General features: G+C 43.6%; 2 protein-coding genes across 5 annotated transcripts in view; both read left to right on the top strand.

The window, feature by feature from the left end:
* Window positions 1-10,529, top strand: part of LOC101156053 (gephyrin) — a 37,501-nt gene extending 26,972 nt beyond the window's left edge. For all 4 annotated transcript variants that reach the window (XM_023951519.2, XM_023951518.2, XM_023951521.2 and 1 more), the window contains 9 exons: window positions 224-377; window positions 451-572; window positions 1,990-2,077; window positions 2,173-2,246; window positions 2,410-2,474; window positions 2,892-2,995; window positions 3,253-3,349; window positions 6,582-6,720; window positions 6,802-10,529. In XM_023951519.2, coding sequence (XP_023807287.1) covers window positions 224-377; window positions 451-572; window positions 1,990-2,077; window positions 2,173-2,246; window positions 2,410-2,474; window positions 2,892-2,995; window positions 3,253-3,349; window positions 6,582-6,715 — 838 coding nt within the window. In that variant the 3' untranslated portion in view covers window positions 6,716-6,720; window positions 6,802-10,529. The remainder of the gene's footprint in view (window positions 1-223; window positions 378-450; window positions 573-1,989; window positions 2,078-2,172; window positions 2,247-2,409; window positions 2,475-2,891; window positions 2,996-3,252; window positions 3,350-6,581; window positions 6,721-6,801) is intronic.
* A 1,043-nt stretch (window positions 10,530-11,572) lies between these two features.
* Window positions 11,573-16,445, top strand: part of LOC101170065 (protein PALS1-like) — a 31,586-nt gene continuing 26,713 nt past the window's right edge. Inside the window, exon 1 of the mRNA XM_004082748.5 lies at window positions 11,573-11,773. The gene's annotated coding sequence lies outside the window, so the exon portion shown is untranslated. The remainder of the gene's footprint in view (window positions 11,774-16,445) is intronic.

The raw sequence follows: 16,445 nt of genomic DNA, 5'->3' as shown, positions 1-16,445 counted from the left end.
TCCTATTTCCTCCTATCACATTCTCTTTGTTAAACTTTCACGACAGAAGTTTTTTATAGAAAATTCTTGGATTTGTCAAAATATTTTCCTTTTGTGACGGACCAAGACGTTCTGGATCTCCGACTCTGGTGGTGATGTGGATTGCATAACCTTGAAAGAAAATCTGAATAGAAGTGTGCTCTTGTGTGTGTGTGTGTGTGTGTGTGTGTGTGTGTGCATGCAGGCCGATTGGACACGACATCCGGCGGGGCGAGTGTGTTCTGGCTAAAGGCACTCATATGGGCCCGTCTGAGATCGGCCTGCTGGCCACAGTGGGCGTGACCGAGGTCAGCGTGCACAAGTTCCCCGTGGTGGCGGTGATGTCCACCGGAAACGAGGTACTCTGGCGGACACAAAACCCCCTCAGTTCTGCTTCCCAGTCAGAATAAAGACGTCCTGTTCTCCTCGTAGCTCCTGAACCCAGAGGACGACCTCCACCCAGGAAAGATCCGGGACTCCAACCGCTCCACTCTGCTCGCCACCATCCAGGAGCACGGATATCCCACCATTAACCTCGGCATTGTGGGAGACAAGTGAGACCATTTCCGCCTCACACCAAACTGTCACGTTACCGCAGAGAGTAGGCTAAGATAAAAGCTCGTTCCACCTGTAAAAGGCTTACTATTACATAAATATGTAAAATCATTTGTTTAACCCCATAAATGAAAATGGCGATCCTCAGATCAAAGTAAAATCCTTGACCTTGAGTCTGGAAGAAGAGAAGACTTGAGATACGTTCCCACCAAGCCTCTTCCGACTGTAGGCGGCGGACATGCACTAGTTAGTTGATAGAAGAAGCCCCTCCCTGCTTGTGCAGTGTGAACACCGTGTGCTAAATGAGCGTCACATGGCCAGTGTGTACGGGCTGCTGGTCGTCCACTGAGAAGTTTTTTTTTGTTTTAAATAACTTTGTTTGATGAACATTTTACATATTAACAGAAATACAGAGTGTATAATGAGATGTCGCAGCAAGGACAGTGCTGAGTAAAAAAAACACTCGAATGCCCCACCCACCCCCTTCAACAGCCCCCAAGAGGCCAGGACAGACAAGTTTCCGGTCTTTGTTTGTTTGTGGATCCATGGTTGCTTCTGAATTCCTTCCCTACTCACTACATAGTGCACTATGTGGTGCGTTTGCCATTTTGCAGTCCTGTCCGAATCTACAATTCCAAAATCAAGTGCCCTAGAAATTTCCCAGAAGTCTCTGCGAAAAACCAGTGTGCATCGATGCTCACTAGATTGTCGAATATAGACCACAATGCAGTGCGTCAGGACATTTTTTGCTCAAAAAAATGTATTTAAATGTATTTGTTTAATATACCATTAAAGTATTTATCTTCAGAGCACAGTGGACTCAGAAATGATCGCGGCAAAACGCTCAGATTAATTAGATTCTAACTTTGTGAAATTGACGATGTCATATCCGCCATTTAAAAAAATAAATAAAGTAGTGAGCATTCTGTCCAAATTGCTTTTAAAATCCAGGGCACTATATCGTTTTTTAGACGTTAGGGGTTAGGTTGGGAACCCTAACGCCAGTTCATTTCCTTTAAAAAAAAACAAAAAAACGTCAGTGTTTGTAACATGTTTAGTTAGGGTGGGAATTCGGACATAGCTTATGTCTTCTTCTGGTCCACTGATTTTGATCAGGTCAAAGGTCAGAGAGGTTTTGGTGCTCTTGCTGTGGCCTCAGATGAATTTGCTGCTGTTATTTTTGTTTCCTGGTTTGTCAGAAGTGATTTTTCTGAGAAAATAAGTTTTAGGCTTTTATTAGCTGTGAATTAAAATGATTGGAATCCTACAAACTGCTGAGTGGTTTGTAGTTTGCATCGATTACAAAACATCTGGAGATGTTTGACCACAGATGTGAATGAGGCTCAGAGGAGCTCCTTGTGGAGAACCACTGATCAGCTGAGGTTCTCACCAACAGCATGTCTTGGTTCCCCACAGCCCTGACGACCTGCTGTCGGCTCTCCACGAGGGGATCAGCCGTGCTGACGTCATCATCACCTCAGGGGGCGTGTCCATGGGAGAAAAGGTAGATGCGCCCCATTGATCTTTCATGCGGTTGGGTAGATCATTTGGGTGGAGCCGTGACTCTGCAGCATGAACCTTAATCTGTGCGCTCATCAGGACTACCTGAAGCAGGTGTTGGACATTGACCTCCATGCTCAGATCCACTTTGGACGAGTCTTCATGAAGCCCGGGTGAGTTCCGGGAGAAGATCTGGTCTTCTGCCCGTCCCAACTCCAACATTCAGATGTTTCCTGGTCAGGAGAGTTCTGAAGGTTCTGAGGACAGTCTGTTGGGCTGGACTAGTCCAAAGTCTGAGGTCTGAGTTTGATCTTTCTGACTGCGTCTCTGCTCCAGGCTCCCCACCACCTTCTCCACTGTGGACATCGATGGAACCCGGAAGCTCATCTTTGCTCTTCCAGGTGCGCCGCCGCCGCCCATCCTGCTCAGTAAAACCCTCATGGATGTTCTTGTGGGGAGGGTTTGTGTGTGTCAGTCAGATGAGATAGAGAGAATGTAGCAGGTCATCAGCGTGAACACCGAGGCCCTCCTTCAGTCAGTCGGGTTCCTCGGCACACGGACCATTCACATAACCTTTCATGAATAAAGCTGAAAGAGATGGTCATCAGAAATCTGCCTGGCACTGACCTACAGGGATTTCATCGTCTTTTGTTTTGCTTGGTTTCCTCATTGCTCTGCAGCAAGAATTGAAGTATTTTTGTTCTGACGGGTTGCCACACACCACAGCTGTCTGTTCTCCAGCAGTGGGGATGCACTCTGGGTTTGGGCTGAAGTGGGTCGCCATGGAGATAAATCTGAACTGTGTGGACTCGTTTCAGGAAACCCGGTGTCAGCAGTGGTGACGTGTAACCTGTTCGTGATTCCTGCCCTGAGGAAAATGCAAGGCATTCTGGACCCACGGCCCACCATTATAAAAGCTAGAGTAAGACGCACAAACACCCCTTCCTCTCTTTTACACACTCACCCTCATGCACACACAGAGACGGCTCTCTACATAATCACAAATGAACAAAACTCTATACGTTTTTTAAACCTCCGATTCCTTCAAATCTCCAAGCAGCTTCCACAGTCGGTCTTTGTTGATATCGGTCTGCTTCTCAGCGGTTTCTGTGTTTGCGCCTCTGTTCTTCATCAGCACTCAGAGCGACTGCAGAACTAAAACCTGTTCTTGGTGTTTAGCTCTCCTGTGACGTGAAGCTGGACCCCAGACCCGAGTACCACCGCTGCATTTTGACCTGGCACCATCAGGAACCTCTGCCCTGGGCCCAAAGCACAGGTACACATGTCCTCACAAAAACACCATCCCGTTTTAATGATCTATACTGGACTTCTGTTAATGATGAAGACATTACTGACACAAAGACCTAAAAACAGCTGCTGTGCTGGGTTTGAGATCCTGGTGGTAACTCCTTCTGACCACAAGGGGGCAGTCACCCGTCCCTAACAGAGTTTGGTCACCTCTCTTTCAGTTTCCTCTCTGTGGAAGAGTGCTGGCAGTGCTGAAATCAGAAATGTTAAAACTTCCTGAAGATTCAAGGATTTGGCATGTTATCTGGAACACGTTTCTGTTTTTCTGGGTCCAATTTAGCCTGAACCTTACTGAAAACAGAACCTTAAGAAAGACACAACTTTTGTTTCGTGTAAAGACCCACACCAATTAAAATGGTGTTTTTTGGTGTTAACATGTCTTTGTAGCATTTATCAGAAGGTGTAAGACATATATAAAGAAAATTAAGATTAAAACTACATATCTAAGAATTTCTTTATCCAAATCATTGTGAATCAGAATAACAAAAATGCTGTTTGAAAAAGGCCTCCTTTGGGATGTCACAAATATGCTGACAGGCCACAAGCTGCCTGCTCCATTCTGATGGATCCGCCTGCAGACAAATAGATCCATGAATGTTTTTGTTTTCCTCGTCTGAACTGGATTCTAGGGGAAGAGCAAAGCAAGCAAAGGGATGATAAGAGGGTTATTGGCGCCAGCGGTCCTGCCTCCAACTCAGAGGCGAATTTCTGAGGAATTCTTTCTGCTCTGCAGAAACTATGTTCTGGAAAACAACAGTTTTTTTGTTTATTCTTTAAGCATACTGGTAATTTAAAGAGCTTTTTTAAAATAAATCAAAAGATGAACGGAGTGGGACTTGAATTGAGCCATCAGCCAATAGATACCTGTGGCAGTAGCTGCAGCCTTAACCAATTCCCAGAACGGCAGGACTCACTCGACAGACTGACCTTGCCTGACCTTCTCTCAGCTGCACAAACTAAAAGGTAAAATGATGAAGAAGCTGCTGCTTTGAGCTGATCACCTCCAACCCAGCAGTTCTTCCTTATCAACCATCTGTTCTCCTGATCAAGGAAAGGGCAAGAAAACACAAACTGCTGAGTCATAAAAATCCGCTCAGCCCTGTTCTACACAGATTTGTATAGAATGAAACAATGTTGAACTGTGGATATATCCCTTGTGCTATCTTGTGGAGTCTAGACCAGTGTTTTTCAACCAGTGTGCCGTGGGAAATTGCCCTCATTAACTGATCTAAAAACATTTCCCCTCTCCAGGATATCAGCTCTGTGTTCATCCAAACAGGCCCTGATAAAACACTGAGTAGTTAGAATATAAAAGATTGTAAAATACTTTTTTCTTTGTGTTTATTTGATTCTATTAAAGACACTTTGATAAGAATGACGGTACCGCGATTTAGCCGTAGCTTCAGCCGTTTTTCTGAAAAGCCCGCCCCTTTAACTGTCTCCATCAATCATTCTTGGGGGGCTCAATCATATGTCATCAGTCTGACCAATCACAAGTGGTTAAAGTCTTCACTTCCTTGTCCCGATTTTGCTCATAAAGTCTCTCAGTTCCAACAAAAATACCAGCTAAAGCTCGTCTTTAGCGGTGTAGCTTTCCACAGAATCCGGTGTCAGACCGTGGAACAAGTGAACAAAACAATGAAGCTCAGAAATGCGATCTCCGGCTGTTTGCACTACATCTCCCATGATGCATTGGGTTAAAGTGACAGCGTCTCAGCGCACAATGAGCCGTCCTTGTTAAACGTTTTGAAACCACAACGAACACACATCAAACAGTTTTTAAATCGTCTAACTTAACTTTTATTACATCAAAAAACAGCTGCAGCTTCCAGCTTTTTCTGCCACAATTATCACAAAAATGCCTGTGAGATTGTTGAGGGACTGTAGATCAATACAGACTATGATCTTCTCCTTTTTTTGAATTTTTGGATGCTGGTGTGCCGCAGGATTTTTTTCAAGGTTAAAGTGTGCCGTGGCTCAGAAAAGGTTGAAAAACTGTGGTCTAGATGATCCCACTTGGGAGTTGGGTCATCTAGACCCACTAGACAGTGCTCTGAACCTTTTTTCTTCAATGATTTGTGATCTTCACTGGTGTCCATGGATTACATGATATCTTTCCACCTTTATCCACCTTTGTCATGGTAGGGAGAACACGTCAATGTGAGGGTGGGGTCATCTGGACCCCACAAGATATAGCACAAGAGATGTTATTATTATATTTTCTTTTTGTATTCATGTAGGAAGAAAAAAATAAAAAACAGACTCTGGGACTCGTCTGAGTGTTGGATGAATGCTGAAACTGATGTGCAGCGGGCGACCGTAGAGCCCGGATGACCGTAGAGCCCGGATGACCGTAGAGCCCGGATGACCGTAGAGCCCGGATGACCGTATAGCGCGGATGACCGTAGAGCCCGGATGACCGTAGAGCCCGGATGACCGTAGAGCCCGGATGACCGTATAGCGCGGATGACCGTAGAGCGCGGATGACCGTAGAGCCCGGATGACCGTAGAGCGCGGATGACCGTAGAGCGCGGATGACCGTAGAGCCCGGATGACCGTAGAGCCCGGATGACCGTAGAGCGCGGATGACCGTAGAGCGCGGATGACCGTAGAGCCCGGATGACCGTATAGCGTGGATGACCGTAGAGCCCTGATGACCGTAGAGCGTGGATGACCGTAGAGCCCGGATGACCGTAGAGCGCGGATGACCGTAGAGCCCGGATGACCGTAGAGCGCGGATGACCGTAGAGCGCGGATGACCGTAGAGCCCGGATGACCGTATAGCGTGGATGACCGTAGAGCCCTGATGACCGTAGAGCGCGGATGACCGTAGAGCGCGGATGACCGTAGAGCCCGGATGACCGTAGAGCCCGGATGACCGTAGAGCGCGGATGACCGTAGAGCCCGGATGACCGTAGAGCCCGGATGACCGTAGAGCGCGGATGACCGTAGAGCCCGGATGACCGTAGAGCGCGGATGACCGTATAGCGTGGATGACCGTAGAGCCCTGATGACCGTAGAGCCCGGATGACCGTAGAGCGCGGATGACCGTAGAGCCCGGATGACCGTAGAGCCCGGATGACCGTAGAGCGCGGGCTAATCTCAACCGTTCTGGTTGGGATTCGGGCGAACAGATGCACCAAGGCAACAGGATCAGTCCGCAAACTCACTGAAACGTTAAGAAGTCTCTGTCTCTGCAGGCAACCAGGTGTCCAGCAGGCTGATGTCGATGCGCAGCGCCAACGGCCTGCTGATGCTGCCCCCCAAGACGGAGCAGTACGTGGAGCTGCGCAAAGGGGAGGTGGTGGACGTGATGGTCATCGGGCGGCTATGATGCAGGTGGGAGGGGCTACGCGCCCGAGTGCACGCGCCCAGCTTTCTTCTCAACGCTAACGCACGCCAATGTGTCTGTCTCCGCAGACTCACAGGTCATTTGCTACCGGTTGCCACGGCAGCCCCTGAACATCCTGATGGGACGAGATATGGGTGGGGGCAGGAAGTGATGCATGTCTATCTGGTTGCCATTAGCTGTGATGTCATATGCAACAGCCAATCGGAGCCAGCGCAGGCCGAGTCCTCTCTGCTTTGAGCAGATCACTGTATTTCAATGAAGAAAAAATAGAGAAAATATGAGATTTATTCTGTAATATTATTATTATTATTATCCTAATGATGATTATCAATATTCTAAGTTATTCTATTTATTATTAATATCATTCTGGTTCTGATGGTAGTACTCATGCCCCTTTCTCCTCTTCAGTTTGTGCGATTTTCTCTGGTAGGTATAAAAGTATTTTCCCTTCCTCCACTCCTTTTTTCTCCTCTTTCTCCTCCCGCACCTCTGGCATTTTCTATCAGACATAGAAAAAAAGAAATGAAACGTTTCACTGTAGTGGTACCGAGTAGAATTTTTTTTTTTTTGTGGAAAAAAAAATTCAAGGATTGTTTGTATATTTTTACTATTATCAGTCCAGTTTCCTCTGCAGAAAAACCAATCGTCCAGAGAGACACAAACTCTCAGTGAAAGCCATGAAACTCCTCCGGCTGGAGCAGCGGGAGGCGGGGCTGCGTCCCGCCGTCTCGCTGCCGGTGGGGGCGGGGTTTCTGGTCTGACAGTGCGGCCGAAATGGAACGCCGCCTTTTTGTCTGCTGTGATTGGGTGTCGTGTCAGAGATGGCGGCGCCACTGTGACGCCTTGTTCATGTTCCACGTGCCAAGTTACTTCTCCAAATTGAAGCTTTTTCTGGTTGACCTTTTCTAGGATCAGACTGGCTTTGGTCTACGTTTTCTCACTGCAATGAAATCCCATGAAGCTGGATCGTCTCGCAGCTCTGTCCGACGTTGGCCTTTAGTTCCTAAACCGACCTCTGGTGCTTTTTGAAAGATTCCAGCACAAGTCATCCCCTCCTGATCTTTCCTAATGTCTTTTGAATTGTTGGAATTGGTTCTTATCACAGGCAAAAGTGAAACCCTTCATGTCTAATGAGGCCAAGCCACCATTCCAGACTCCTGTTAGGCCACAGAGATGTGATCATTTAGAATAAATATGAACACAGCAGCTCCAAGAAACCGCTTCAGTTTACAAATAGAAGTAACAAAAGTCAGATTTTATAGTTTATCAATTCTGAAAAGATTCAGGATATGTTTGTCATGTCAACACAGGGATAAAACTGAATGTGTGTCTCTGGCCAGCCAAAAGAGAAACTGTGTTTGAGACGGAACAAAAGCTACAAATTCACTAAAGTCCCACTCTGATCATCTTCTGACCTATTTTTAAAGCGTTCTCAAAATAAAATTAAAAACTGTTGTTTTCTGGGACATCGTTTTGGCAGAGAAACTATGACATTAGAAATTCTCATCTGAGTTGTAGGCAGGACTGTTTGTGCGGAGTATTTCCCATCATCCCTTTGATTGCAGGCTCTCCCACCAGCTTACAGCCCCTCACAACCCCGACTTTACATTATTGGTACAACAAAAATGGGGAGCAATATCAGAGCGATCCAGCCGTACGGTTCTGATCCAGATTCCAGCTCAGGCCAGGAAAACAAAGACGCTCATGGATCCGTTTGTCTGTAGGTGGATGATCAGAATGGAGCAGAGCAGGGAGCTTGAGGCCCACCCAGCTTTTTTTTTTTCTATATTACAAATAAGATCTTTTTCCAACAGCTTTTTTTCATCTGCTCCTGATTTGAAACAATTTGAACAAAGAAAAACTCACAAATACAACTTTAATTTTCTTTATAAATGTCCTCCATCATCAGAGAAACATGTTCAACACCATTTTCATCGGAGTGGGCCTTTAAGAATCCTAAACTTACAGCTTGAGATTTTGCCCTCCACATAAAAACAGATAGCACACGCTGGTCCGAAAACTTTATATACTCCAAAAACACAACGTTATAGTTGGATATTCTATACAACAAAACAAACAAATCTCATTCTTAGTCTCTTTTGGCACAAAAGGTTGATTTTTCCGCATCATTTCTGCAGTCTGAGCTTCATGGGATTTATTGACACTGAGAAAACTAGACTTTGTGGTTAAAGAACATTAAAAAACACCACAAAAGAAAAGCAAATCAGTGGGAAAGTATGAAGAGCAATAAGTGAAATAATAAATGTGGATGAAGGCAATTAAAGTGTGATAATGGGAGATATTTTCGTTGTGATTTCTTTCTTGTGTTTTTATGTCATCCAGAAACCTTGTCTTAAATCTTTCCGTTTTAATTATTACTTTTGTTTGTTTTTGTTGTTTTCCCCCTAACTGCTAGTGCTGTTAAAAACTGCGAGATAAGAACTTAAAAAAATAAAAAAGAATGTTTTATAAAGTAAAGCTACTGCAGAAACGAGATATTCGTGAAAATAATCCTTTTAACATAAAGTTTTAATTGCCTTTCCTCATTTCATTATTTAGGAGTAACTCTTCTTTATGTTCTTTGAGCTTCAAAGCGTTCCTTATGTTTCCTGAACTGAACAAACCGGAACTTCTTGAATGAGTGGTGATGCGTTGATAACATTCCCAGCTTGGAGAAAAGATGACATCGCTCATGTCGCATTCAGGTGCTCTTAAACTACACTGTGTGTATGCAGCGGCGGTCGTGTCCAGGTGCTTCTCCAGGTCAAAAGCATCAACGCACTTCAAGGCTGTGAAGGAGAACTTGTTGCAGAAAGTCCCACAAAAAATCTTCATGCATTCAGAAAAAGAAAAACTGAATTTTTCATGGCAAATGTCTGTCCTGACCCAGAAAATCTGTGAAAAAAAAAGAAAATCGTCTGTTTTTTTTGGTGAAGACAGACAGAAATGTCTTCTCGTATCCCTACTCATGGTTCCGTTTGAACTTTGTGTGGCACTTCTGGGATTCTGACAAAATGCTGAATGGCTTCATTTGTTTTTAAACTGTGAAAAGTTTGGTTTCGGTTCTGTGAGTCCGTAAATGATCCTGTGATTTCCAGACATGCTGGCGGGTCAAAGGTCTGGCGCTGCCTTCAGTTCAGTCTCCTCCGGTACTCCGTCGGTTGTGGAAAACCGGGAGCTGCTTTTTGTTTCATCCTTTGTTTCTGAAGGTGTCAGGATTTATCTTCTGGATGAACCGAAGGCCGCATTAGCTGTGAGCTTTGACCTTCACCTTCCTCTGCTGTCTTTTTTTCTGCCCCTGCTCTTCTTTTCAGACCTGTAGGGGGGAGGGGGGGGCACACCTTTCTCTTTGGGCAGGTGTGACGTTAGGCGAGCCTCTGGGAGGCTGATGGAAACTTTGATCGTCGATGCGTAATCTCCAGCGCTGACGTGCCCTTCTTATTTGCTGTAATGTAGAAACTTCCTGGTTACCTCAAATGCACCACAGCGAGCGGACATCAAAGTCGCGTTCGTGTGTCCAAAAAAAAAAAATGTAGAAAATTGTGAGCTGCCGGCACCTGCCCAAGAAGAACCACTCAAACCCTTGGGAGTGAAAGAAGCAGGTTAAAGTGAAACTGCCTTTGTACTGAGTGAACGGAGTCACACCGCACACATGATCAACTATGACCAGCACTAATGAAGCAATGACAGCATTCTGCCACTACTGTACAAACCTACGGGGAGGATGCTTTTGTTTCTTGTAAAGATGTTAGTGAAACTGAAGATGAATTAAAGATAATCCTGATTATTCTGTACATTCTTGTCTCCCAGAGTCTCTTCTTCTCACGAGCTCAGAGAAAACATGATCAGTCTTTAGGTCGAAAGGCTTATCAACACAAGGGTTGGAGGAGGTAATGTCATCTGTAGATAATCTTGGTAGGTGTTTCATACAAATAGAAATACTTTGTGAGTACATAAGTAACATGCCGGTGCTGCATTCAAGGATCTCTGTGTTGGAGGTCAAAACTTAATTGTTTTTGTTCACTTCCTTAAGTTTAAAGACATTGACAGTTAAGGTGAGTCTGAAGTTGTGTAAAGATAAAGCAAACTAAAAGTTAGAAATTGTTCTTTGTTCTTTATTTAGTGAAGAGTTTAAAAATTTGTGTTTATTTTCAAACGTTTTTACAGATGACATTAAAATTCCCAAAGATGGAGTGTGTGGGGGAAAAATGAATTTAGTGTTGAAAATAACACTTTTTTGAAATCCTTTTAATCATAAACATTTTTTATCCACATGAATGTCATGAATGTTCATCTCGGGAGATGTTTATTTTATAAAAATTCCCATTTTATATATTTTTTAATTTTTGTTTGTAGCTTGTTTTCTGTTTAGTTTTACTGATTATGGATTTTTTTCTTTGTTTCTTGTTTTCTTTACCAAATAATATTTTATAAATATTTTTAAACCACGATTTTTTTTTACAAAAACTGTTTGTATTTGCAGTTTTTAAAACTTTCAAAAAAGTTAATAAATTTTCTTTCAATTGTGATTTTCTTTTTGTATTTTATTTTATTTTTCATTTATTTTTCACACTTTTTATCCCAGAAATTCTCATCACTAATGGAAAAATGTGATTTCAAAGAGAAAATTAGCAAAATGCTGGTAAAGTTTAAATATATACACCTAAAATACCTAAAAACATACATGAAAAATAATTGCGAAACAAAATCAAGCGTAAGTAAGGTCGATGTTTTACTGTGACATGTAAAAGATCATTTGATTGGTCGAAGCCAAATTCCCTTTATTGTCTCATCCAATCAGCGTGAGCCTTATCTCGTGGATGGCATGTTAGTCCCTCCTCCCACCGCAGTTGGGACTGACAGACGGAGGAGCGGAGGGAGGGATGTCTCCACTGCGGATCAGCAAGCAACAAGTGTGTTAGAATGAAACTTTAAATAAACCGAATTCGCAGTCAACTTCACAACTATTTGGAAATAAGTTGGAGGTTTCCGGTTGGATGTAGCAGTGTGAAGCAGCAGGCAAGCGGCGCGGACTCTGAGGTGAGTGTTCCCGTGTTTTCCTCCGGTCTGAGGCGGCTTTGTTATCAACAGGTGCCGCTAGCATGTAGCCGCTAATGTTAGCTTGGCGTCAATTTGTGGAATGAGTCAGCGTTTGCTCCGTAAGGGTCGGATCGTCCACTCGGAAACACGCGGAATCGCAGTGAGGAGACGCGGAAAGATGCCTCGGTGTCTCCCGCTGACTTTGAAGGCGTAACTTTGCGGTGAAGCCGCTCTTGGGGGGGTTAGCTTTCGGGCAGCTAGCTGTCACTCACTCCAGCCGTCAGTGGAGCTGGGGTTTGATGAAACGGTCACTCCGAGCCCGAACCTTCACTCCGGCCTTCCTTCTGTCCACGGCGTAAACTCTGACTATACAGTAACTTTACTCTGTATATGATACCAATTTGGTGGACTTTTATTTTTGGATAACAGGTTTTTCAGGATACTAACTGACTCAAGTTTGACTCAGCAGAACTCAGTCTGATTCTTGTGTTTGTACGTTTTTATTCATCTATAATTGGACACAGTGTTGGGTAAACAATTAATTACTTTAATTTAATCAATGAAATTGAAATCAACTCTTTTCTCCAATTAAAAATTAATTCCATACTACTTTACCTTCTTCTTCTCGCATTCAAATTCTCAAAGGAATAAATCTAGAAATAAACGAGATCTCCTTGTAAAATCCACCCAATAGAAACATAGAGGCAATCGTGTTTATTTATTGCACCGCCTCATTAAATTCACCACATGAACACGAGAACATGTACACTGTGAAGTAGCCTACATAGTGTATAGACAGGTTGCTCATTGACACTAGGGCAGTGGAAAGCAGTTCATTTCCAGGACATAACCTGCTCTTACCTGAAATGTTTTTGCCTTTGTTTTTCAAAAAGGAATTCATTTGAATATCTCCAGTTGCTAAACTCCCTTATGAATTCATCCACATCCATTTTTCATTACTTTGACCAATCTTCACCTCTGCTTTAGTGTCAGTTTTGTTTATTAAACCAAGAGAAGAAGTCAGAGCCAAGTGTTAACGCAAATTAATTTTTTTAATTGGTTACCTGTGGTTTCACTGCAGCAAATTGTGACAACTGAAGTAATGATGGTTTGTGTTGAACTCTAATTTGTTACTGACTATAGTAATTCAATTACAGTAGTTTGATACTTTGTAATTCATTACCCCCAACACAGATTGGATAAATGATCAAAGCTTTCTTTCCTCTGTAGTTTCTGGTTAGATATATAGTCTCATCAGCATCTTTCGGTTTAAGACGCCAAAATAACAAAAGACATCAAAAACAAAATATAAAAAACTTGAATATCTAAATCGTAGAACTATTAAAATCCAGAGCATGAATAAAACATGTTTTATTATTAAAATAACACATTTTAAATGATATATTTACCTACATAGAAAAACATGTACTCTTATTCTAACCGTATAAAAGTTTTTCACTTCCATCGTGTACCGTTTTCATTTAGAGCCATTTTTTAAATGTCATTGCTACTTTTTTTTTTTTTTTACCTCACCAAATATTGTTTCAAAGAAAACTTTAAAACAAAAATGCATTATTTTTTCAATATTTCGCACGGAAAAACACATTTTTTTTTTTTCTGGTACCAAATGTTCTAAACAATCAGACCAAACATTTGGAACGTATACAGTCTCTGAGCAGCTGTGTTTGTGCCACCAACTTTCCTGTTATTGTTAAGAGGAATACTTTAACTTGAAACTGATCAATAGTGACTTCATGACGTCCACCACCTCTCTGTGTGCTGTGTATGGTGACCCGGAGGTCACAGTGACACAAAAACGAGAAGATGAAAAATGCATTAAAGGTGGAGGAGCATCTTTCACACAAACCTAGCTTGAAACCTTTAGGAAACAGTTTTTCCTGTTTCCTCACAGGGTTCTCCTCCTGCTTTCTTTTGAGCTTGGTCTGTTTGCTTGTATGAAGCCCAGGACCGTCACAGATGTGTTCCTCTGCACATCCGTGCTGACTGCAGCATTCCTGCAGCCGCCAAAGGTTGAAGTCTCGTTTGTGTTCCCCGCCGCTGCAGAAGAACAAGTATGCAGCAGCTCTGGATCTTATCTGGGCAGAGCGGTATGTGTCGGGCTGTGCCTGCACATTACACTGTTGAGGTCCAGATTGTTGGGACTTATCTTCCCTTTGTTTACCCTCATGTCAAAGCCGGCTCCAAAAGCGGCTTCAGGGCCGCCAGTGGATGCAGAGTCACATATCTTCTGGATGACGCACCCATGACGCCTTAGTTCAAGGTGAAGCCCTGAGTCAAAACCTCGTCAAAGACTGAAAGCGATGACATGTTGGAAAAAAGATCTGGAAAGATGGAATAAAATTTCAGAGAATGAAGAAATAAACATTTTAAGAAGAACTATTGTTTAATGCCACGCTAAAAAACTTCAAATGCTATAAAAACTTTGAGATGAATATTTTCTTTTTTTAACAGATGTAAATGGTTTTTCTTGGTCTTATTTTCTTTTTTGTCTATTTTTCTTTTGCAGAAAAGTAAATATAAATACGGGTATACAGTCTGAGTGTTTTCATGTAAGCAAAGATACTTTTTTACGTGTGAACGTCTGGTATGATCACTGTTTGCTGGGTTTGCTTTCGCCCTAAAAATCCCCAAAATGTTGACCTGATGGTTGAACTATCCCACTGACAAAAGCGGGTCAAGATTATTGATTAGAATTCAGAGTAATCATTGAAGATTAACCGAGAGAAATGTCAGTTGTGATGTTTTCTGAAAGGTTTCCCTTGAAGTTGAAACTCCAGCCCCTTTATAACTAAAACCACTTGCTCTAAATCTTTCCTCGCTGAGGTCATGAAGTCTGTCAGGAGTCCAGAGCAGAATCTTAAGAGGTGGAGGACTTTCTGAAGGAGACTAAAGAAGAAAACAATCTTCCAAATCCTGAAGATTTGTGAGAAAGTCTGAAAGATGAGGGTTTACTGGTAGATGATGGTGACTTAAGGTCAGCTGTTCTGTAGATGTTCAAGCCTTGATGGGTCACAGCCTCCCTCTCGGTGTGTCCCCCTTCCCCTAACTATGCCTCCACCCCATCAAACATTAGAGGGAACGGGGATTGACCCATGAACCCTTCAAAGTGACCTGGTCTTGACCTGGTTTCACTCTGACTTCCGCCTGTGATGGTTCTGTTCTTTGCCGGGTCTGCGGAGCCGGCTGTTTGGTCCGGATGCATGGACCACATGATCAGACCGGGGCAAACATCTGTTTGAGTCCAGTCTTTGACCCAGTCTTCCCTCGTGCAGATCCAGCCTTTTACTCAGAAAGTTTCTCTTAATCGATCAATCGTTTTAGCCCCATTACTCTGACAAACGGACTTTCAGAGTAATATCTGCTTATTTTATTCCATACACAAAGATCTATGCGATCTATGTCTATGGGATTTTGGCCTCTTGGAGCCAGCAGGTACTTCATATTTGCTATGGCCAGATGGACAACGGTTTGAACCATCAACCTTCATATCTCAGTCAGTATTACAGGAACAAGTTCTGTGTTGCCTGCAGGTGATAATACTCAACAAACAGCGTAGAAGTTTAACCTAACCCAAACCGGAACAACAAGCATCAGAAATAAAGAGGCGACCAAATGCAAAGCGGCTGCAGGGGGGGGGGGGGGGGGGGGGGGTGTCATTCAAATGATGCTGAAACAGCTCACTTTGGCTTTCATCCACTTCCTTTGAGTAAAGTTTTCTGTACTGTGATTTAGGGTTGGGCGATGTCCCTTAAATTGGCCGTTGACGATGTTTGCTGTCAACCATCGGGATGGACGATGATATCGTCGTGGGGGGGGCTATTTTTAATATTTCGGTCTTATATAATTGCTATTCGTTATTTTACTTTATTACTTTATTTATTTTATTTCCCAACTAATGACTCATCCGCAGTACTTAGGGAAATAACTTTAACAAAAAAAGTAACAAACTAGAAAAGAAATGGTTTGCTCCCGCACTTAACTAGTCAAGTGGACCGGCGGAGCGCGGACTTACAGCTTTGTGTTTGAGGGGAAGGGGAGGAGCCGGTTTAGCTCGTGCTGGTTTGCGGCGCCTTCCGTCCGTGAAACCAGGGTTCGACTCCGGGCTGCTCCCTGTTCCCTTCTCTACCCCTGTGCCGGTTCCAAGCCCGGTTTGAGAAGGTTGCGTCAGGAAGGGCATCCGGCGTAAAACGTTGCCAAGTTTACCATGCGACTTGTTCGCTGTGGCGACCCCTGATGGGAGAAGCCGAAAGAGGAAGAAGAAGAAGAAGAAGTTTGAGGGGAAGGGGGGGGGTGCTTTGTTACATGAGCGGTATGTGGGAGATTTAGAACTGCGATCCGTTCCGCAGCTCTAGGGGAACGGGCTACCGAACTCAGAACCGGGTCTAAAAGTGTGTGTCTGAGCAGAGGATCTTGAGCACACACACAGCGCTTTGGGGCGGTGTGAGCTTCAAAGCAGAAAGGCCGCTCAGTCCTTAGAAATCGTTCAAACAATCACGTGGATTTGTGTTTCGAGTCGTGTCCCGACTAAATAAAGGCTGATGTTATTCCCACATGTGTAAATGCAGCCAAGATGCAGATTGCAGCACCACCCAAAGCTAATGTTGTTAGCCCGTGTTAGCATACTGCTAATTCTGGCTTCTTTCCGGCTCCG

Source organism: Oryzias latipes, chromosome 22 (assembly GCF_053564925.1).
Source record: "Oryzias latipes strain Hd-rR chromosome 22, Olatipes_Hd-rR_3.1".
In the NCBI taxonomy this organism is placed as follows: domain Eukaryota; kingdom Metazoa; phylum Chordata; class Actinopteri; order Beloniformes; family Adrianichthyidae; genus Oryzias; species Oryzias latipes.
The sequence above is the reverse complement of the archived record's forward strand: the minus strand, read 5'-3'. Positions and strand labels throughout refer to the sequence as shown.